General features: G+C 42.4%; 1 protein-coding gene across 1 annotated transcript in view; it reads right to left on the bottom strand.

Annotated features, from left to right (window-relative positions):
• Nucleotides 1-4,818: 4,818 nt before the first annotated feature.
• The window catches only part of LOC129556303 (ankyrin repeat domain-containing protein 26-like), a 69,528-nt gene continuing 51,929 nt past the window's right edge, over nucleotides 4,819-22,417 (bottom strand). The window contains exons 14-20 of the mRNA XM_088840178.1: nucleotides 20,862-21,815; nucleotides 19,076-19,228; nucleotides 12,985-13,140; nucleotides 11,742-11,956; nucleotides 10,266-10,494; nucleotides 7,095-7,140; nucleotides 4,819-5,972 (exon numbers count right to left, since the gene is read on the bottom strand). Of these exons, the coding sequence (XP_088696304.1) occupies nucleotides 5,899-5,972; nucleotides 7,095-7,140; nucleotides 10,266-10,494; nucleotides 11,742-11,956; nucleotides 12,985-13,140; nucleotides 19,076-19,228; nucleotides 20,862-21,815 (1,827 nt within the window). The 3' untranslated portion in view covers nucleotides 4,819-5,898. The remainder of the gene's footprint in view (nucleotides 5,973-7,094; nucleotides 7,141-10,265; nucleotides 10,495-11,741; nucleotides 11,957-12,984; nucleotides 13,141-19,075; nucleotides 19,229-20,861; nucleotides 21,816-22,417) is intronic.

Raw genomic sequence — 22,417 nt, forward strand, 5'->3', positions numbered from 1 at the left:
AGGCCGGCTCCCTGCAGGCTGTCAGTGACTGCAGCAAGGGAAGTAACACAGCCCCTTCAGAGGCTGATGGGAACCAGGAAGGGTTTGACTTTACTCTTTCCCCTTTTAGTGTAAAACAAGCCTGAATTCTAACTCAGCCATGATGGTTCTTGGGGACATGAGTCCACCATTTTACCTTGATCTACCAGCTTTCCAAACAAAGTTGCTATTGCTTGCCCCAACAACTCATCTCCTGATTTATCGGCCTATCCTGCAGGAAGCAGTGCGGCTGGGTAACACAATGACCCTACCTATGTCTAAGGCCTTCAGGTGAGCATCAGCTCACTGGCTGGTGCTGCTGTATGGATCACAGTTTGCCAGAGATCTCTTCCTTGCAGACGAGACAAAGCCTGTGCCAGCTGTAAATTAGCATAGCTCCCTGGACTCAGGTGTGTGCGCTGTTGAGGAGGGCAAAAACTTTACCCTTCTAGATTCATCTGGTGAATTAAGAATCAACTTAACATGAGACAGATTAACAGGAAGAAAAGCAAACAAAAGGTTAACAACATATATACTTCTGTACATATGGGTGAGTCCCAGGAAACCTGAGTAACTTATCAGAATGGTTGAAACCCTCACCTTCAATGCCATCTTCAGTTAGAGACAAAGGAGGATGTTGTGGGTAGTGGTTTGGGAATTCAAAGTGGAGGAAGGTGATTCACACGGAGATGGAAAAGCAAGTGTTTGGAGCTCTCTGGAAAGATCTGCAGTTCCCCTGACCACCGCTGGCCCACATCCTTTTCTCGGTACTCTGGTAGCTCTCTTCCTGGGCCAGCCCCTTTATCTAAACTATTCAACAGTTAGGGAGGTAGTCAAAAGAAAGACTTTGAGGCTTTTGCTTCTTAAAAATACTCTGACTAGAGTCATCCTCTTGACAAAGAGACACATTTTGGGGTGACAAATTTTGCTTCGTTACAATGCCCTGGATGCAGTAGAAAAAGTTAACATGGAACCCCAAGGAGGAAGTCACCTGCTTCCTAAAATAGTCCTGAAAGTTTTGGGGGACTTGCTTAGATGCCTGAATCTGAGACTTGGGGGACTTTAGCTGAGACCAATTTCTTTTGCTAGGTAAGGGTCTTGCTGATAAAATGTTGCCTCAGTTCAGTTCAGTTGCTCAGTCGTGTCCGACTCTTTGCGACCCCATGAATCACAGCACGCCAGGCCTCCCTGTCCATCACCAACTCCCGGAGTTCACGCAAACTCATGTCCATCGGTGATGCCATCCAGCCATCTCATTCTCTGTCGTCCCCATCTCCTCCCACCCCCAATCCTTCCTAACATCAGACTCTTTGCCGAAGACAAGCCAAAACTCATGTCCATCGGTGATGCCATCCAGCCATCTCATTCTCTGTCGTCCCCATCTCCTCCCACCCCCAATCCTTCCTAACATCAGACTCTTTGCCGAAGACAAGCCAAAAGGATTTGGTGCCCATCAACTTTAAGTTTCCTTGGACTGGTTACAGTGGCTGAATTGCAGCCTAAAACTCTTCTAGGAACAAGGGGGAAAATTGTGGGGAAATAAACTTCCCTGGGATTTCTCAGAGGCTCTTTGTCTCTCACATCTCCAGCCACTCATCTCATTAATTGCTCCAACTGAAAGGATTCATACTCTCATCTCCCCAAGGAGACTAAATATTATAGTTTAGGGTAGGTCCCCCGAAGGCGCTCCGTCTCATTAAGAATTTATATTTCAAGGAGGGATGAGGCCAAGATCTAGCTCCTTGAGAGTATTTGTTACCAGCAAAGTCTATGAACAGTTACCAGGTTTAAAAAAAAAAAAAGGAAAGAAAAAAACCAACTTAGGAATAAAAATATTAACCTCCTTTCCCTTGTGCTTAGTCAGGTTTCTCTTGCTCACAGGGTGATACCTGCAGAGGCCTTGCTCCCAGCCCTTCAAAGACCGCAGTTCCTGGTGTGAGCCTGCTTGGCCGACGCTCCTGCTTGCGGGAGAGGGGCCGTGTGCATAGACGCTGCACTGGACACCTTAATGCAAGATGGCAACGAGCCCTGTGAGCCCCCTTACCTGGAGCAGCTGCGCCTGTCTCTGCTCCCAGAGCGCTCCGACTCCACCCCCGCCATGCCGAGGAAAGCCCTGTGGAGCAGCCCCGCCCGAGGCCTATTGGAGAGCATGGGCTGTACAGCAGAGCTCCCACCTTTCAGTTCCTTTGCTTCTCAACACAACTCATTCCATTGGCAGAGCGACACTGGGCAGAAGGACCCTTTTGGGGTGGGTAACAGCTTTACTTACATATCAAAGGCCGAGTAACGAGGAGGAGAGGAAAAGGCCCTGCAGAAGCATCAGGGACAAGGTTTCCTGCCGTCCTGCACCTGCTGGTGTGGAACAACTGACCTGCTCTCAACACACGGCCCCAGGTGCAGTCCTGGGCAAGGGGGCAACATCTGTATGTTTACTGTGAGATATTTAATAAGCACTGTGTCTCTGATCGCAATAACCTGTCCGTGCCTTCAGGATAAAAGGAATGAATACTGAAAGTCCAGCCAAAAGAGTGTCTCAAAGAGGTGAGTGACAGTGAACGCCAAGAGGAAGGAGAAATTCAGACAAACAAGGACTGGAAAGGTGTGGCTTTGATTCAGCGACGTGGAAGTCATCAGTGACTTGGGAGCCGTTCTGAGGGAAAGAAAGGGAAGACAGTCTAGAGTTGCTAGAGATACAGGCAAACCTTTCAAGAAGTTTGTCGTGGGATCTAAGATTGTCTGGAACAAGTGAGAGGGGAAGAGCAGGGTGAGAAATTTATAGAAAGGAGATTTGAAATCATCATGAGAAGATACAAAGTAACAACATAAAGCAGCAGGAGCACGGGGCAGTGCAGCACCGAGTCGCCTGGAGAGAGTGAGGGGGAAGGATCAGCAGTCTCACATGAAACTGGAGTTCTGCCAAGTCAGACACTGAGGGGACAGAAGGAAAAGGGGATTAGGATTAAGTGAGCATTGGTAACTTGTCAGCTCTTGGAATTGTGGAGGAAAACACTTCCTCCACCCTCTTAGGTTCAGTGTTCGGGAATCTGCAAATTAAATTGTTAAAAGCAGATAACCATGAGAAAAAACACTTAATAGCTTTCTAGCAGTCATGTACACATGTGACATTTGGACCATAAGGCTGAGCACCGAAGAATTCATGCTTTCAAACTGTGGTGCTGGAGAAGACTCTTTGAGAGTCCCTTGAACAGCAAGGAGAACGAACCAGTCAATCTTAAACCAACCCTGAATATTTTCATTGGAAGGACTGATGCTGAAGCTCCTATTCTTTGGCCACCTGATGTAAAGAGCCGACTTGTTGGAAGAGACTCTGATGCTGGGAAAGATTGAGGGCCGGAGGAAAAGTGGGCGACAAAGAATGAGACGGTGCGATGACATCTTCGACTCAGTGGACATGAATATGAGCAAACTCTGGGACATGGTGACAGACAGGGAATCCTGGCGTGTTGCAGTCCACGCGGTCACAAAGAGTTGGACACAACTGATCGACTGGACACTAACAACAACATGCAAAGCTTCACACAGAAATGTGACTTGAAGGGGAGGCTACAACTGGGAGTTGCTATACTACTCAATAAAAGACAGGGAGTAAGAGGTAAAGGCATCTTCTGGAAAACAGGTGACGTGGGGGAGGAGGGGCACTTATGGGAGAACAAATAACATTTCGGAAAGATAAATGGTACTTTAGGAGGATATATGGGAGATAGGGGAGTTTTGTGAAAATGTTTGTCTGGCGCTTGGAATTTTTCTCTAATTTTAAGACTGTTTCCAAACTCAAACAAAAATAGATAGGTTGATAGGTAAAGAAAAGGTGAAAAGTCTTCGGCAAATCTTATTTATCTGGGAGGAACTTTTCTCTAATTTTAAGACTCTTTCCAAAAGTAAATCAAAAGTCAATTAACACTGACTCAAATGCATTCCTTTTTAGAGCTGAATAATACACAACTTCTTTATCCATTCATCTGTTGATGGCCATTTAGGTTGCTTCCATGCCGTAGCTATTGTAAATGCTAGGAAATACATAGAAAGAAAAGAATGAAAGAAATCCATAGACATTTCAGATTTTTTTAAAAATCTATGGACATAACTGCAGTGAACACTGGGGTACATGTGTTTTTTTTGGAATTTGCTGTATGATGCAGAGAACCCAAAGCCGGTGGTTTGTGACAAACTAGAGGGCGGAGAAGGCAATGGCAAGCCACTCCAGTACTATTGCCTAGAAAATCCCATGGATGGAGGAGCCTGGTTGGCTGTAGTCCATGGGGTTGCTAAGGGTCAGACACGACTGAGCGACTTCACTTTCACTTTTCACTTTCACACATTGGAGAAGGAAATGGCAACCCACTCCAGTGTTCTTGCCTGGAGAATCCCAGGGACGGGGGAGCCTGGTGAGCTTCCGTCTATGGGGTCGCACAGAGTCGGACACGACTGAAGTGACTTAGCAGCAGAGGGCTGGAATCCGGAGGGAGGTGGGAGGGTGGTTCAGGAAGGAGGGTTCATATGTATATCTATGGCTGATTCAGGCTGATGTATGGCAGAAACCATCACAATATTGTAAAGTAATTATCCTCTGATTAAAAAAAAAAATTAGGAAATGTTAATCCATTTAAAAGGCAAAAACTCAGGCAAATCTTATTTCCCCATGAGGAAAGATCTATGAATCAGTGTTTAAGGGTACATATAGTAAGTTTTATGCCACTATTAACAGTTATACCTCAAAACATTGACAGTAGACATAACAGCAGTAGCTAAATCTTTAGGTCTATCAGTTCAGTTCAGTGGCTCAGTCATGTCCGACTCTTTGCGACCCCATGAATCACAGCACGCCAGGCCTTCTTGTCCATCACCAACTCCCGGGGTTCACTCAAACCCACTTCCGTCGAGTCGGTGATGCCATCCAGCCATCTCATTCTCTGTCGTCCCCTTCTCCTCCTGCCCCCAATCTCTCCCAGCATCAGAGTCTTTTCCAGTGAGTCAACTCTTCACATGAAAACGGAAAATACAAAAAAGCTATCAATCAACACCACTAGATAGTAATGATAAGTTTGGTTTTTTGGGTGCTGTTTAAACAGCTGGTATTAGGGCTCACTTTGAGTTTGTAAAGGGCGTCTCTGGTGGCTCTTATGGTAAACAATCCAACTGCAATGCAGGTGACTCCAGTTGATCCCCGGGTCGGGAAGATCCCCTGGAGAAGGGAATGGCTCCCCAATCCATTATTCTTGCCTAGAGAATTCCAGGGACATAGGAGCCTGGTGGGCTACAGTCCATGGGCTCGCAAAGGGTCGGACACGACTGAGTGACTAACACCTTCACTTTGAACATGGAAAACTCAACAGTGCTGATGTTTCTGCTTAAAAGTAAGTTAGATGCAGAGAAACATGGCTTAAAATGCCATCTAAATTTTCATGATACACACATAATACAAAAAGAGTTTCCTTTAATACAGATTTTCTCATCATTTTTAACGGGAAACAACTAAAATCTCATGAAAACAGTCCAGTAGGGAAATTTTTACTATTGAGTTTTCAAATCATATATTTTTTTCTTCAAAATCTGTATATATTATTTGATGTTTTCACAGGTAGGTCCTGATACAGATTTGATCCAGTTCAGTTCAGTCGCTCAGTCGTGTCCGACTCTACGCGACCCCATGAATCACAGCACGCCAGGCCTCCCTGTCCATCACCAACTCCCGGAGTTCACTCAAACTCATGTCCACAGAGTCGGTGATGCCATCCAGCCATCTCATTCTCTGTCGTCCTCTTCTCCTCCCGCTCCCAACCTTTCCCAGCATCAGAGTCTTTTCCAGTGAGTGAGCTCGTCGCATGAGGTGGCCAAAGTATTGCAGTTTCAGCTTTAGCATCAGTCCAGATTTGATCCACCTCTAGCTAATAGAGAGGAAAATCTAGAGAATTCATATTCACATTCAGCAGCACCTGGAAAGAGACAGAAGTATATTGTTTATCTAAAATTCTTGAGTTAACAAAGTGTTAGCTAAAACAAAACAAAAAACACCTGAGGCCTTTCCTAGTGTTCTGAAGAATGAAACATATCTATACATGACATGACACAAAACACAAGAGGGCTGCATTATCTGCCCACGGTTGAACGTGTGGCTGAGCATCCGAGCTGCTGGCTTTCTCACTCTTCACTCATTCACTCAGTAACTATGCGCAAAGGTGCTGTGACAAGCACTGGAAGTACACGATGAAGGTGACCCAGTGCACCCTGAAAACAATACGCTATCAAGTGGAAAAATAGATGAACAGGCAATTTCCATACACAGTCATAAGTACTAAGACAGATACAAAAGATGGCACAAGGAACACTAGAAGGGACAGCCAGTTTTTGTCAATCCTGCCAGCTTTTTGGTGGAGGTGCTGTGGAAGTAGGTACCGGAAGGACAGGAGAAAGCACAGGAGATGAAGGGGAGAAGCACTACAAAGACCGGCGGTAAGGAAGCGCACGGGTGGGATCCTACACAGTCTGGCTGCTTAGATGCAGAGCTAAGAGGCAGAGGATGGTGATAAGGAGATAAGTCCGCCTACTTTGGCAGGACCCAAACTGATGTGGGTGTTTGGAGTTTTTCCTGAGGGCAAAAGATAAACTAGTGAGAAAGTGAATGACAGGGAAATTTTAAAGTCACTCACCAAGTGACAGCTACACAAACGTGATTGCTTGAGTCTGGGTTTCCTAGCCTTAACCACTACCAGACACGAGACGTTGATGAACTCCACGTTTTCTGAGAATAGTGTCAGGGTGCAGGCTGACAGTTCCACAGGGATGGCAGAAGTAGAGGAAGGACACAGCCAGAAATGAAAAGAAATACACAGACCTTTCCAGATTTTTTAAAAGCTCTGGAACATAATAAATAAATAAGGAATAAGGATATTTTTCACTATGATTGCTCATGTTTTCACATTTTTCATTAGCTATGTATAAGGAAAAGTATATAACATAGCATTTGTTATACAAGCAATGAAAAGAGATGCCACTTACTCTTTACAGTATTTCAGAAATCAATGTCTAAATTTAATTCATACGTTTTAGCAACTTACCTTCTTCTAGTTCTCTAATAATACTCTCCATCAACTTCCGCGGCGTCTGAAATAAGTCAAATATTATTTACGCTTAAGTTAAACAAGAGATGTTATCAGAGAAATGATACACAACTTAATACATGTGACATTTAAATAATACTTTTAGAGACTAGACCTAACTTGAAGATTACGTAGCAGAAAATGATCACATAAATAGAAGAAAATGAATTCCTACTTACTCTGCTTTTAGATACCAGAGAACATATATATGGAATGCTATTTAGATTAATTTGATAAAAGTACAATAAATGTCAGTCTATCGAGTACACATCATTTCAGAGGTTACGGAAATACCCATAATCCTAAGAACGACTCACAAGATCACTAAATTCTCTTCTAACAGCTCTTGCCCTAAATATGTTCTTCCGAGACCTTTATTTCAATTTCTAGGTGAGCGTCGTGTTGAAATGGAGGAAGTAGTTTGAAGTTGAATGTTAACAAGGAGAACACATCTGCAATTTTCTGTAAACTTTTCCATTTAACGAAAACACAGACAGGTGAGAAGATTATACACAAGCAAACAATGTACCAGCAAGATTTAATTCTGAACACGTTTAGTGAGAAGGATTCTCTCACAAGTGCTAGTTTCTGAACTATGTCCCACAGAGGGAGAAGGTCCCACAGGGGTCACTGCAGCGCTTAGGAACAGAAGTCACAGCTGCATGTGCTCTGAACGCTCCTTATCTAAAGGGCTCTATACTTGTCTCCGTTTTATATAATATGGTTCCACACAACAGTTTTTGTTGTTTTAAAGAAAGGTTGTCTATTTTGAAAAAAAAAAAAAAAATTTGTTTTAAGGTATGAGAGTCATTGATTTAGTCAAAGTTCCGAATTCTACAAAAGTAGTAACAAAGCCAATGGCCTTCTTACTGAGTCCAGAGTCCTATGCCAACTACTTCCTCATATTAAGAAAAACACACATAAATTCTAACTAAAATATAGAGAAAATGAATATGTAAAACCTTATTATATAGTTCAATAATGCTTGTGGCATGACATGACATAGTAGCTTTCTAACTAAATTATATGTTTTAAAGGCATGAACAGGAATAAATTTTTATCGAACTCCTATTTGTAGCAGTCGATATAGTTACTTTATACAGCATAACAGTTTTTTAAACACAGGGCAGGGAACTTGAAGGAGAAAATCTTTAGTTGAATCAAGCAGGCCAAAACTGAAGACATTCATCCATAAAAGGATGTTCATCTCCTCCAGATTAAAAAAAAAAACAAAACCTGGCTTATTAAAATTTGTCAACAAATGAATTTTCCACATTTTGCATTATTTAGGACAAAATGTAAAACCCAAAACAGATCTCTCTTTACTGTCTAATATACTTCTATCCAAGCTGTCATCATTAGTTAGTATATACAAAAATGTATGAGCATAATCTCAACTATAATGTAAATCCAGTCAGAAACTGCAGTTGAACTTCATTCCCTCAGCCTGGAGTTTCAAGAGGATGACTTATACTCCTACCCTCCTCATGAGAAGAGAGGAGATTTACTTAATGGGTGAGTTTGGGAGAAGGAACGAAGAAGTGCTTGCTTGGTTCCCAATCTCCTCTTTGAAAAGACGTATGTGCCCACAGCACCGAGAACTTGGGTCTGCAGTAGGCAGCCTGCCCCAGGGACGGGGATCACGCATTTGCTTCCTCCTCTTAGGCCTGCGTGGGGAGGTGTCTGACTTGGGATGAAGTGTTTGGAGGCCCGCTGTGACTACACAGCTAAAGCACGTCCTCCAGGTTCACGGCTCTCAAGAACTAAGACCCAACATAGCCAAAGTGCTGTCAAAGAAACCTCAGATTGCTCTTCTATGATGGCAAGAAGCCAAAAGAGAAAACAGGTTGAGATTGCATTTAACAAGGGCTCCTTTTCTCAGGATGTGAGAGTTGGACTATAAAGAAAGCTGAGCGCCAAAGAATTGATACTTTTGAACTGTGGTGTTGGAGAAAACTCTTGAGAGTCCCTTGGACTGCACAGAGATCTAACCAGTCCATCCGAAAGAAAATCAGTCCTGAATATTCACTGGAAGGACTGATGCTGAAGCTGAAACTCCAAAACTTTGGCCACCTGATGTGAAGAACCGACGCATTGGAAAAGACCCTGATGCTGGGAAAGATTGAAGACGGGAGGAGAGAGAATGGGGCGACAGAGGATGAGACGGTTGGAAGGCCTCACCGACTCGATGGACGTGAGTCTGGGTAAGCACCGGGAGTTGGTGATGGACAGGGAAGCCTGGCGTGCTGCAGTCCATGGGGTCGCAAAAGTCAGACACGACTGAGAGACTGAACTGAACTAAACTGAACTTCTCTCTGCATCACCAACATCATGAAAACACCATCCAAACCATAAACCCGTGTGCTCTGACTGGATATTTTAATCACAATGATTACACGATGAAAACTAGTTCCAATTTAAAGACTCCCCGTCATTACTATCTTAGTCATCATTCATCCAGGTGATGTCAAGACAGAGACAAAAGTGAGCTCCATTTACAAGTTTTAAATATTTGATTTAAGTACGAACTTAGAAACATTCTACAACTGCTCACCAAGATATGTTTTAGACATTTAAATCAAAATTCTGTCAGTAAAATAGCAATTAAAGATGTAAGAAAATTGCAAAAATGATAACCTAAAACTAGAAATTAATCTTTTGATTTAGTATTACAAGTTTGTTTAATTCATAAGAAGGATTTCTCTAGGATTCCTTCAAGTAAAAAATCACCCATATGGCCTAGCCTTTAGATGCCAGTCATTCACTTAGGCTTAAGGGCAAAAAAACTGTGGTGGGTGCAGCAGAGGTCGGAAATGATTATGAACCACTGCCAAAGTGAAATCAATTAGAAAGTAAGTCAAACATCTGGAAGTATACTTTTGGTTACTTGGCAATAAGATTTCATTTCTATAGTAGAATTTAAATCCAGATTTTCAAGAAAGTTAAGAAGTTAATAAGTATCTCTCAAAAATGAGAAATCTAGGAGAAAACACAATCAAAATATTTAATAATTACGGTTTTTACTTAGTGTGCATAAGTCAAATAAACAACTCAGTAGTTCAAATTAAAACCAAGAATCATTCATATAAGAAATCTAAAACCCAAGGAAAAGAAAATAATAGAACTAACCTCGAGCAAGTGAGTCACCATGGTGTGATTTGAAGGGAGTGGATCTGAGCTGGAAAACTCTACATTTGCTCTTGGACAAAGATTTGAATTGAACATTACGGTATTCCTGAAGTTTCCACTGCAAGGCGGCTCCAGGACTGGCCTCCTGCTAGGAGTGCTGAGTACAGATCTGTTCTGCTGTTTCTCTACCTCACATTTGGTGCTCATTTCTGCCAGCCTCTCAAGAGTCCTGCGGAAGATGGAAAACACCGGTTTCATTCATGCTTCCCTAAATGATTTGCATTTGTTAAGTTGCGGAATAGTAAATGGAATGTCCCCTTAAACTGTTTGAACCCTGAAAGCACAGAGCAGACCTCCTGTAAACAATGATAGCTGTATCCTTGTTCTAAAGAAGCACACATGCGTCTGGGGCTCCTCATGTAACAAGTCACGGTTGGGAGAGGAGAGAAAGGGCGTCAGAGAGAAAGGGAGGTGGCCTCACAGTGACACCTGCTGCCTCTGGGACACACCTGCCTCCAGGAAACAGTTCAGGGCTGAAGAGACACGCCATCCCACAAAGTCACGTTCAAGTGTTTCCTGTCACCACCCTGTACATACGTTTCACTCATGACCTCGGAGACATTAAGCATTTGGCTCTGAGGAATCACCTAGAGCCACAATCTCGAGGGGAAGACGAGAAAGTCAGTGGGTGACAAAAGGGCTAAAACACCCCAGGAACAATGGCAAGTATCCCCCACTTTTCCAAAGTTCATTTTATGTTGCTTCACGTCTACGAAGGGCCTATATTGGCCCCTGTATTTCATAATCAAAAAAAAAAAAAAAATCTGAAGAGAATTTTTGGTTTCATTTCAAAAAGCAAAAACTCTAAACAGTGTTCAGTATATATCTTTACAGTGAGAGGCATCGCACTCCCCAAGCAGGGAGACCGGCCCCACTGAGCTCCTTCCCTGGGAGCTACACCCCACATCGCAGTATCAAGTCTCCACAGCCCTGAACCCTGTCTGAGCACCTGTGCTTCCCATGTGTACACTTATTTTAGGCATCGACTAGCACCACATGTCCTCGGGTACCTGCTTCTTTGCTGTATGCTGTTTTCACTTAATGAAAGGCCTCCTAGGAGTGCTCTGCTTTGGCAGGGAAACCTGGACTCGGCACTGCAGGTTGAATCTGCCCTTTCCAGCCTCCACACCCCTCCTCCGTCAGGTCACCATGTTAGTCTCAGACACTTTGTCAATCACCCTGCCTTTCACCCCCGTGTGAATATTCCCCTAGTTCACAAGCATGCTTTTACTTACATGGATAAGTAAGGAAAACTTACAAGGATATACTCATTTTTCTTAGGGTGCCCTCTAGCAGTGACTATCGCGTTAGCTTTCACTTCCTACTAATCTCAGGAAACAAGCTGTATAAAAATTAGGCTTCAGAGACAAATTAATGGACTAGATTTATTTTCTGTGATTCTGGGTTTTGACTTACTTGTCTAGTTTACTTTCCAGTCCCTTTCTAACTTTCAGTTCCTCTAGGTAGAGTTTCTTATATTTTTCCAACTCCGCTTTATCAGAATCTTGAGAAGTTTTCATCTTGGAGAGTTCCGATTCCAAGTCTTTAATTCTGAGTTCCATGGGACTTCTTACAGAAGCAATATGCTCCTCTTGGAACTGCTGTAAGTTTTCTTGAGATGCTGCTTGTATCTACGTCAAATTTTAAAAGATGCTTTTTTTTAATGATTATAACCTGAATAATTATATTTGTTACATTTAGTTTTGACTCAGTAATTCAGAGAGCGATTTTATTTTTTTAATTTACTTAATTGGAGGCTAATTACTTTATATTATTGTATTGGTTTTGCATACATTGACATGAATCTGCCCCGGGTGTACATGTGTTCCCCATCTTGAACCCCCCTTCCCCATCCCATCCCTCTGGGTCATCCCAGTACACCAGCCCCGAGCATCCTGTATTGTGCATCGAACCTGGACTGGCTATTCGTTTCACATATGATAACATACATGTTTCAATGCCAGTCTCCCAAATCATCCCACCCTCGCCCTCTCCCACAGAGTCCAAAAGACTGTTCTATACATCTGTGTCTCTTTTGCGGTCAGAGAGCGATTTTAAATGTGAAAATAATAAAAGCAGAACTTTAAAATAATCATCAATGTGACATGAATTAAATCTGAATTATAAAATTAATGTGGAATCAATGTTACAGTAGTACTTAAGGAATCGGATAATTCAAAGACTAAGAGGATGAAGTGAAAATTTAGAAACTGAACAAGACAACTTAAGAATAATTCAAGAGGATGATGCCAGTCCTAAACCACATTTTCTTTTCCTCCTCATAGTCGTGTTTTATACCAACCAACTGGTCTTATAAGTAAAAGGATTCTAAGTGAGAAGCATTCTGAGATCAACTGTGATGGAAACTGAAATTTTTACAAGGAGAAACAAGTGCCCCCTTCCTTCCAGAAATCTATAAAACACACTGCTCTAAGGGAAGTAGAGGAACGACATAACCTGTATACACCCAAAATGTAATTTACAGTGAGGTGAATTCAAGTACATGACAGGTCAGCAAATTAAGCTGCAAAAATAGGTTGACTTCTTTTAATTTCTCTACGAGATCCTGTCTTGCTGTTTCTTCAATCTCCCATCTATACTGCTCAACTTGAGTGTGTTCTATCATATTCAGTTCTATATGAGTTTTGAGTCTCACTACCTCTTGCTCCAACTTCCTGTTCTCTTTCTCTCGTTTCTCACATTTCCTTTGCCTTCCTTTCATTGACAATAACTCCTGTTGAAGAATTTGATTTTTTGCATCCAGGTGCAGACATTGTGAACGTGCAGTTTCCAGCTCTGTTGGAAGGTGATCAATCTGCAAGAATAAAACAATACCATTTGTTTTCAAGATTTTGGATCATTTTCACTATCATTATTTGAAAAGGGAACCCTCTTACACTGTTGGTGGGAATGCAAACTAGTACAGCCACTATGGAGAACAGTGTGGAGATTCCTTAAAAAACTGGAAATACTGCCATATGACCCAGCAATCCCACTGCTGGGCATACACACCGAGGAAACAGAATTGAAAGAGACACATGTACCCCAACGTTCATCGCAGCACTGTTTATAATAGCCAGGACAAGGAAGCAACCTAGATGTGCATCAGCAGATGAACGGATAAGAAAGCTGTGGTACATATACACAATGGACTATTACTCAGCAATTAAAAAGAATACATTTGAATCAGTTCTAATGAGGTGGATGGAACTGGAGCCTATTATACAGAGTGAAGTAAGCCAGAAGGAAAAACACCAATACAGTATCAGTTCAGCTCAGTTCAGTCGCTCAGTCGTGTCCGACTCTCCGCGACCCCATGAATCACAGCACGCAGTATACTAACGCATATATATGGAATTTAGAAACATGGTAACGATAACCCTATATGCGAGACAGCAAAAGAGACACAGGTGTACTGAACAGTCTTTTGGACCCTGTGGGAGGGGGCGAGGGTGGCATGATTTGGGAGAATGGCACTGAAACATGTATATTATCATATGTGAAACGAATCGCCAGTCCAGGTTCGATGCATGATATAGGATGCTTGGGGCTGGTACACTGGGATGACCCAGAGGGATGAGATGGGGAGGGAGGTGGGAGGGGGGTTCAAGACGGGGAACACGTGTACACCCGGGGCAGATTCATGTCAACGTATGGCTAAACCAATACAATATTGTAAAGTAATTAGTCTCCAATTAAAATTAAAAAGAAAGAAAGAACAGCAACAACAAAAAACAATACCATTTGGTTCTGAGGGAAGTAGACTGAGCACAGCCTAACTCAAACCAAGGATCTGATACATACGATGGTGTCTGTATTGTAGAATGCAGGACCTGGAATAACCCAGAGGATTAAGAAAGAAGTTCAAACCACCAAGGGTCACACAATACACTCTTCACTACCACCTTAGTCTCACGACATCTGCACTCGATTGCACACACCTTCATTGTTCCACAGTAATGCTTTTCTATCTTTCCTCCGTAGAATGACTGCAAGTCACCTCCTAGCAGAATGTCTCTTACTCCTTCCCCTCATCTTGTCCCATGGTTTTTAAAGAAGTTTGAGGTATCTTGTATTGAGTTATCTAGGGCTGAGTTAATAAATGCTTCCCAAAAGAAGATTGTGAAAGTAAGACTCTAATTACTAAATCTTGTAAATATGGATTTTAATCCAATAAGCCTTTTTCTGAACTACAGTTTCTGCTAATTAGAATTGCATTCCAAACAGAAATGATTCACAAGGTTAAAGAAATCCCATCTCCTAAGAGTTTAGTGAGGTGATCCATACATTTTTCTGAACAACAACAACAAAAATACCTCATTCTTGTAACCCTTTGTTACTTTCCACAGAATAAGAGAACATACCAAAGAAAGGAAACAAAAAGTATTTCCTGAACGATCAGTGACAGTGAGTTGGAAAGAACTTTCCTTTAGACAGAATGATTACTTTTTAAGTCGACGTGAGTGGAGCTGGTGGTTTTCAAACATGTCTACAAATTCTTTGACACTTTTCTCATGAAATTCCCTCTCCTCAAGTATGTGCTAGTCCTAGTAACCGATTCCTCCTGGACAGTGTCTGGGGAAACTGCTGTGTGAGTTTTAAAGCTAAATAGCTTCTGAATTTTGCTCTGTGGGGAAGCCAACTCTTTTGCTGTGCAGAAGCACAGCCCACATACTGAGCACATGTCAGTGTCCCCACTGACCGCCCCCACCTAATGTCCCCTCCAAAAGCCAGCTCCAACTGCCAGACGTGTGCATGAACAAGTCTTCAAATGACTCTGCTTCCCCCCTTCACGACATCCCGGCTGATGCGACTGGAGAAGAAATGAGCTGGGCCCACTCACTCAGCCTTGCCCCAACACAGACTTGTAATCAAAGGAAATGCTGTTTTGAGTCACTAGGCTTTGAGGTGGTTTCTAACGCAATTTGTTAACAATAAATAACTGGTACAGCTACTGATATTAAAAATGGGGTTCAGTTCAGTCACTCAGTCATGTCTGACTCTTTGTGACCCCATGGACTGCAGCACGCCGGGCTGCCCTGTCCACCATCAACTCCCAGAGCTTGCTCAAACTCATGTCCATCGAGTCAGTGGTGCCCCCAAATGAGGTACTACCATTAAAAAAGAGCTGAAACATGTCAGAATGCCTTAGAACCTGGAGGTAGGTGGCACCTGAATGGCTGCAGAGAAAGAAATGAAAACCCAATGGGCTTGATGACACTGTACACAGAAGCCTGACGGTCCTTGAAGAGGCTGCCGGTGACGACTTCTAGGCAAGAGAAGAAAATGAAACATGGGGGGCAGAGACTCTTGCTATGAAGCAGCTGAAAGTAAATCAATGAGAGGGATAAGCTATCAAAAAAATTAAAAAGTGCTATTAAATATAAACGAACCAAGACTCACTGGGTTCAATATCTGTATCCCCTTTACAGCATCTCCACATGCCCCATTGTCACATGATGCCAAAGGACAGAAATGGCTTCTGAGCTAAGATCAAATCTAGGGTGCTGCCAGGAAAACATGGTCTAAAGGTAAAACCTGTAGACTGTAAGTGTAAGACCCTGGAAAGACTTAAGGTGGTGCCTCAGATTCCTTTAAGGATCTTAAGAGCAAAAGAACGTTAAAGGTGTCATCCTGCAAAGTTTCACAGAAAGCCCAAGGTGCAGTGCTTCCTTCAAAAAAGATTTTTGAGGGTAACTTTTCCAATGGCATGAACCCCAATCAAATTCATAGGACACTAGAAGCTTTAAAGAGAACCTTGGCAGCAAAAACCCTGCTTGTTTGTTTGACCTAACAGAGACCCAGTGTGAGTTGCCCAGTCATGTCTGACTCTGTGACCCCCATCGTCTGAAGCCCACCAGGCTCTTCTGTCCATGGGATTCTCTGGCAAAGAACACTGGAGTGGGTTGCCATTTCCTTCTCCAGGGGATAGGGCTTCCCTGATAGCTCAGTTGGTAAAGTATCCGCCTGCGGTACAAGAGATTTCTGGTTTGATCCCTGGGTCAGGAAGATCCACTGGAGAAGGGATAGGCCACCCACTCCAGTATTCTTGGGCTTCCCTTGTGGCTCAGCTGGTCAAGAATCTGCCCACAATGCAGGAGACCGGGGTTCGATCCCTGGGTTGCGAAGATCCCCTAGAGAAGGGAAAGGCTACTCACTCCAGTATTCTGCCCTGGAAAATTCCATGGACTGTATGGTCCATGGGGTCTCAAAGAGTCAGACACGACTGAGCCACTTTCACTTTCACTTTCTCCAGGGGATCTTCCCAACCCAGGGATCAAACCTGGGTCTCCTGCATTGCAGGTAGATTCTTTGCTGTCTGAGACACCAGGGAAGTCCAATCGAGAGACCAAGACATACAAAAGGAGAAGAGGCCATGGGATTTTCTTAGAAGTTCGATAAAGAGGAACCTGGCTTAGGAAACATGACTCACCTAAAGACAGAGGTCATTTTTGTTTGTAATTGGCGTTATTACGGTTGCTCTATTTTGCCTGCAAAACAATTTGGTATTTCAGGCAGACGGCATGCCAGCAGAAGTGGTCATCTACACAAGTCACAGGGAACTCACTCTCCATACCGTTGCAAAGGGCAGTAATGGGGAGCATGAGGCCCAAAACACACATGTCCAGTACTGCAAAAACGTTCACTGACTCCACTAACCAACTAGTACTTTTGTGCTTTTCTCCACTTACAATAATTTGTAGCTTACTTCCTCTCTGTACTACGCAGTGGACAATGACCATCGGTTAATATGCAAATAGCACCTCCTGGACAGAGTGGTACAGAACATTACACGACCGTCAGAGGAAGGGTGAAGTCACGGCCATGGAAATATTACCTGACTGCTAAATGAAAGTTCTGAATCAATTCATTCCCAGCAACTGTTAATGCCTAGCAAGTACTCGGATGAGAAGATGAAGGTTACCAGATATGCATATCAGAGAAGCCATCCCCAGAACCTGAGGCTGGGAAGATTAGAAATCCACTGGGGCCTGAAAGGCAAGATAGCCGTAAATCCCACTTCTGGCTGCATAATGAAGGAAGGCAAATTTACATTTTACTACCAGAATCAGGGGGGAGAATGAGCATTTAATTGAACAACTCTCCTCTATGAGACTAAGCACTTTCAATTTTACATTTAATTACTTAAAATACACTTTAATAAAAGTTTTACTAAACCAGCATCTCCAAGAAGAAATTATTGGTACGAATGAAGTACTTTAGTTATATCCTAACAATTGTTAAGCTAAATGATTTTCCATTTATGCAAGACAAGTGCTGTGCATATTAAGAAATATTCCCTGTTAGACTAATGTATCCTTAAACAAGATTCTCCCTCATGAAAAAATGACAACAATTTAAAATGAAGGGCTAAACTGTTCTTCACAGACTAGACGACAGGGCTGAAGAGAAAAGGCTCGATGAGAGCTGGACAGTCAGGAAAGCTCTGGAGGAGGAGAGACTGGGCACCAGGTCTGAATAAATGGAGAACTACCCAAGAGGAACAGAAACTGTGAAGACGGCAGGACAGTCTGAGCAAAGGCCAGAAAAGGAGAAAGTAGCCAGGGAACTCTGAGGACAAAATCCCACCACGGGGAAATAAAAGCATGTCCATCCAGAAACGTGTAAGTCAATGCTCACAGCAGCATTGTTCGTAGCCGCAAAGGGGAAACAACCCAAATCTCCCAACAACTTATGAATGGACAAATGGCTTAGCCACATACTGTTTCTTGTTTGACAATCAACAGAAACGGAAGAACTGATACGTGCTATAACATGGATGAACCGCAGAAACATGACATCAAATGGGAAAAGTGAACCACAAAGGAGCACACACTGTGTGATTCCATTCATGTGAAATACCCAGAACAGGCTGTCGACACAGACAGATATTAGACTGGGGGTTGCTGGGGCTGAGGGAAATGAGGGGTCCATAGGTGGTGGCTAAGGGATGCAGGGTTCCTCTTGGGGGTGATGGAAATGCTCTAAAATTGACTGTGGTTACAGGTGACACCTCTCTAGACTAAGAGATACTGAACTACGCACTTGGAATGGGTGAATTATATGATACGTCAATTATATCTCAATAGCTTTTTTAAAAATCCAAAGGCACTATCTAGATAATGTTCTTAATTCTCTATTTTTGATGTACCTACTATACTCTATCTGAGTACCTCCATGCTTTAACGATGTATCTAAAATGAAAAGAAAAGAAGGCAGTGCCTAACTTCAACTGGTTTGTATAATACACTTTCTGCACAAGTTATTCTGAAATGCACAAAATAAATTCATGGGGTCGCAAAGAGTCGGACACGACTGAGCGACTGAACTGAACTGAAATATATACAGAACTCCACAGTCATTCACAAAAGTGAAGATGAGAAATGATAATTTTCTGGAACATTCCATTAAACATTATCCTCTGATTTTATCTGGCTTGCCTCATCATGGTAATACCGAGATCACGAAGTAAAATATTGTTCAATAGAAAAAAAAAAGTCTCTCAACTTGTGTGAAGAATGATGCACAATTCTCCACTTTCCCAAGGGTATATAATATATGAAAATATATATATAATGCAAATGGCAGAATGAAAGTCACAGTTTAAGAAACGAGTGCACTTAAAGAGTAATAAAATTATAGTAAATTACTAGTAATGAAAATAAAAAAGAAAGCTGTCCATGAAAATGAGCGTCCTAAAACACTTTATCCTACGTATTAACTGTCAACACATTCACTTTCACACATACCTGACTTGGGGGCTGAGGGAACTTGCTCTTTAAATCCCGTGCCTCAGCTTCTAACTTGGCAGGATGACGTGACATGACATCCAGGGACGCCTCCAGCGCAGACTGCTTTTTGACGCTGTCATACAGTTCTTGTTGACGGTGTCTCACCACTGCCTAAGAAGACGCTTTGTCATGAGTTTATCAAATCCACTTTACTATGACGTTATGTTAGTAACAGATGACTCCAACATAGGTACTTTGGAAACTATCACCATGGACAGCAACTCACCTTCTTTTCTGCCTCCCTGAATGTGGTTACAGACCCAGGAGGGCTCCCCACCGGCCTTCCTGATATTAAGTTCCTCAGACGAAGGAGGCAGCCTCACTGTCCACACCCTGCCCCCCACCTCCCGATAAATCTGCAGAGCGTCACCACCTAACCTCCAGGACGAAACAGGTGTGTAGGTGGGACAAGCGGTGGAAAATTCCACACTGTGGAAACACTTTTCCTCTTTCTTTATTAGAGGCTTTGATTAACCTTGGAGATCCTCACATATCCAATCCAGTGCTCAGATCTTTCCAATAGATTCCTTCCTCAGCAGAGAAATGAGGCCATTCCCTTGCTGCTTATCTATTTTATGTCTAGTCGTGTGTCTATGTTAATCCCCAACTCCTAATTTATCCCTCCTCCCCACCTTTCCCCTTGGCTAACCATAATATTCTGCAGGCATCTACATGGGAAAGGATCTGAAAATGAATGGATATATGTATGCCTATAACTGAATCAACTTGCTGTACATCTGAAACTAACGCAAAATTGTAAATCAACTATGTTCCAATATAAAAGAATAATGAAATTTTAAAAATGAGGTTGCTCCCATGCCTTCAAGGAGCCTCGATAACCTGGCGTCCACCTGCCCCCGGACCGCAGCCCCTAGAACCCTCTCCTGACTCACTCCATCCCTGCTGCTCACGAATCCTGCCAGCCTCCATTTGTATTGGGCAAACTGGTATTCGAATGACAGTAATTGACCCTTAAAATGAGAATTATGAGCAAATTGTTTGTAAACATGTTCTAAGTAAATAGCAGAAATAGCAGTGGGGAGATTAAATCAAGAAGAGCTTGGTTAAAGCTCACCACTTGAGTCCCAAATTATGATTTAATGACAAGTATATTTAAATGACTTGTCAATGAATTCTCAATTTAATGACAACTCTTTAAAGAGTTGAGAGGCCATAAGAATAAATGAGTCAAGCCTGAAATGTTTTCCAAGTTACTTCAAATTGACATGAATAAAGCTAAACTTATACCAACAAATATGACAAAAAGGTATGACAAGCTACTGAAGCCAAAGTACAGTTTATAAGTAATAGCCTCTGGGAAACCTGGACTTGACTGTCAAGGTAATCCGTGTAACTGAAGCTTAATTTCACAATATTCCCTTTAGGTTTGAGTGTTTCTTTTATCTGCTTCATCGTGATACTGACATGTGGTCACATGGAGATTAAAATGATTGTCTGAATAGTAAAAGAGTAACTTACTAACACCTGTCTATACTAAAAATTTAGAACTTCATCTCTTAACATTTCATAAGCGACACGATGTCTCTACTCAAAGTGAAGCATCTCTCGGGTCTAATTTTATTTGCTGGATACAGGTGTGCTTTTACTTCTGTTTCAGGGACCATAGATTCACAGCCTGTGTGTTTTTTATATTCAGCTAGATTCAACATTTAGCCAGAATTAAGAATCACTTTGAATTTTCTTTCAGGAAGTCGGAGAATTATTTCTCCTTCTGGATACTTACTTCTCTTTCTGCTTTCTCATTTTCACACTGACATAGTCTCTCTTTCAAATGATCATGTTCGTTGACTAATTCCTTGTTTCTTTCCTCCAGCATTAGATCTCGTTTCTCACTTTCAGCATGAAGCTTTCTCACGATCTGCTGAACCTGGTCTAGGATGCTAATGACCGTCTTCTCTTTACTGTCGGCTCTGTTTCGTGCATCATCCAGCTGCTGTCGGAGCAACATGTTTTCACACTGGAGTTGAGATAATCTCTCTTCTAAGGATTCCTGCTTTCCAAGGTATTCATTCACTTTGCCTTGTTCGCTCTGATACATGTGTTCGATATCCTGCTTTTGACACTCTGCTTGGCATAAGTCTGTCTGGACACGTTCTAACATCAAAGTCTTTTCTCGGAGATCATCTCTCGTCTGATGCAGCTTGATTTTTAGCTTATTGAATTTATTTTTCACTTTAGAAAGTTGCTGGGAAAGCATCTCATTGTCACTTTTCAGCTTAGCCATATCGAACTTCGTTTGGTCCTGCAAGCGTAACCTCTTGTCTTTTGCCTTCTGGGAGGCAAGTTCCAGGTCTCTTTGTGATGTCTGACCTGGATGATGATCGTGCATGGCAGCAGCCAGTCTAGAATGGTAGGATTCCACTTCTGTTTCCAGGCTTTGTGTGCTTTGTTTTGCGTTCTCCAGCTCAGAGTTTAGCACTGTATTTTCAGCTACTGGAACGTTAAACTGGCCGGTGTGCTGGAATGTGGTAATTGTCAGCACTTCCTTGTTCAATTTTATTGCCTTTTGAGGATAATCATTCTCTCCTTTTAGAGTTTCAATGTCCTCAAAAGATTTCTTTTCTTTTTCCTGGTTCTGGTTTTTCACTGTGTCTCTTTCTAGTCTTGGCATGGCTGTTTCATCCTGCCTGTGGTTTTTGCACAACAGAACTTTTGCTTTTCTACCACTATCAGAAACCTAAGTGAGACAAAGGAGAGTTTCAGTTAGTACTCAATAAAATGACATTTCATCATTTCCTCTGAAATGAAAGACTAACCTGTATGTTTATCCAGTGAAAAGACTGCACCAAGTGGATCTCCAAATGGAAAAAATAAGGTTCGATACCAACCTCAGACCTTATACAAGCAGAAATTCCCAAAGGTCCAAAAATTTATTTGAAGACAATGAATCCATGAAAGGAAAAAGAAAGCCCAAGGGACTTTTCAAGCAGCTCAGAACTGGAAAGGCTTTTCTCTGAATTACAACAAACCCAGAAAGCTTAAAATAAAAGCTTTATAGATCTGACTACACTGAAAAATTGCATCTGATGTGGTCTACTTATATAATGGAAAACTACGAAGCCATGAAAAAGAATGTAATAATGCTATTTGCAGCAACAAAGATGGACCTAGAGCTGATCACACTAAGTGACGTCAGTCAGACCAAGACAAGTCATACCGCTTCCATGTGGAATCGAAAATGAACTTATTCACAAAACAGAAACAGACCCACAGACATAGGAAACAAGCTGAGTCACTGGACGGGAAAGGGGGTAGGGGAAGGGATTAATCAGGAGGTTG

The sequence above is a fragment of the Moschus berezovskii genome, chromosome 9 (assembly GCF_049115385.1).
Source record: "Moschus berezovskii isolate FMDL1 chromosome 9, NW_MosBer_1.0, whole genome shotgun sequence".
Lineage (NCBI taxonomy): Eukaryota > Metazoa > Chordata > Mammalia > Artiodactyla > Moschidae > Moschus > Moschus berezovskii.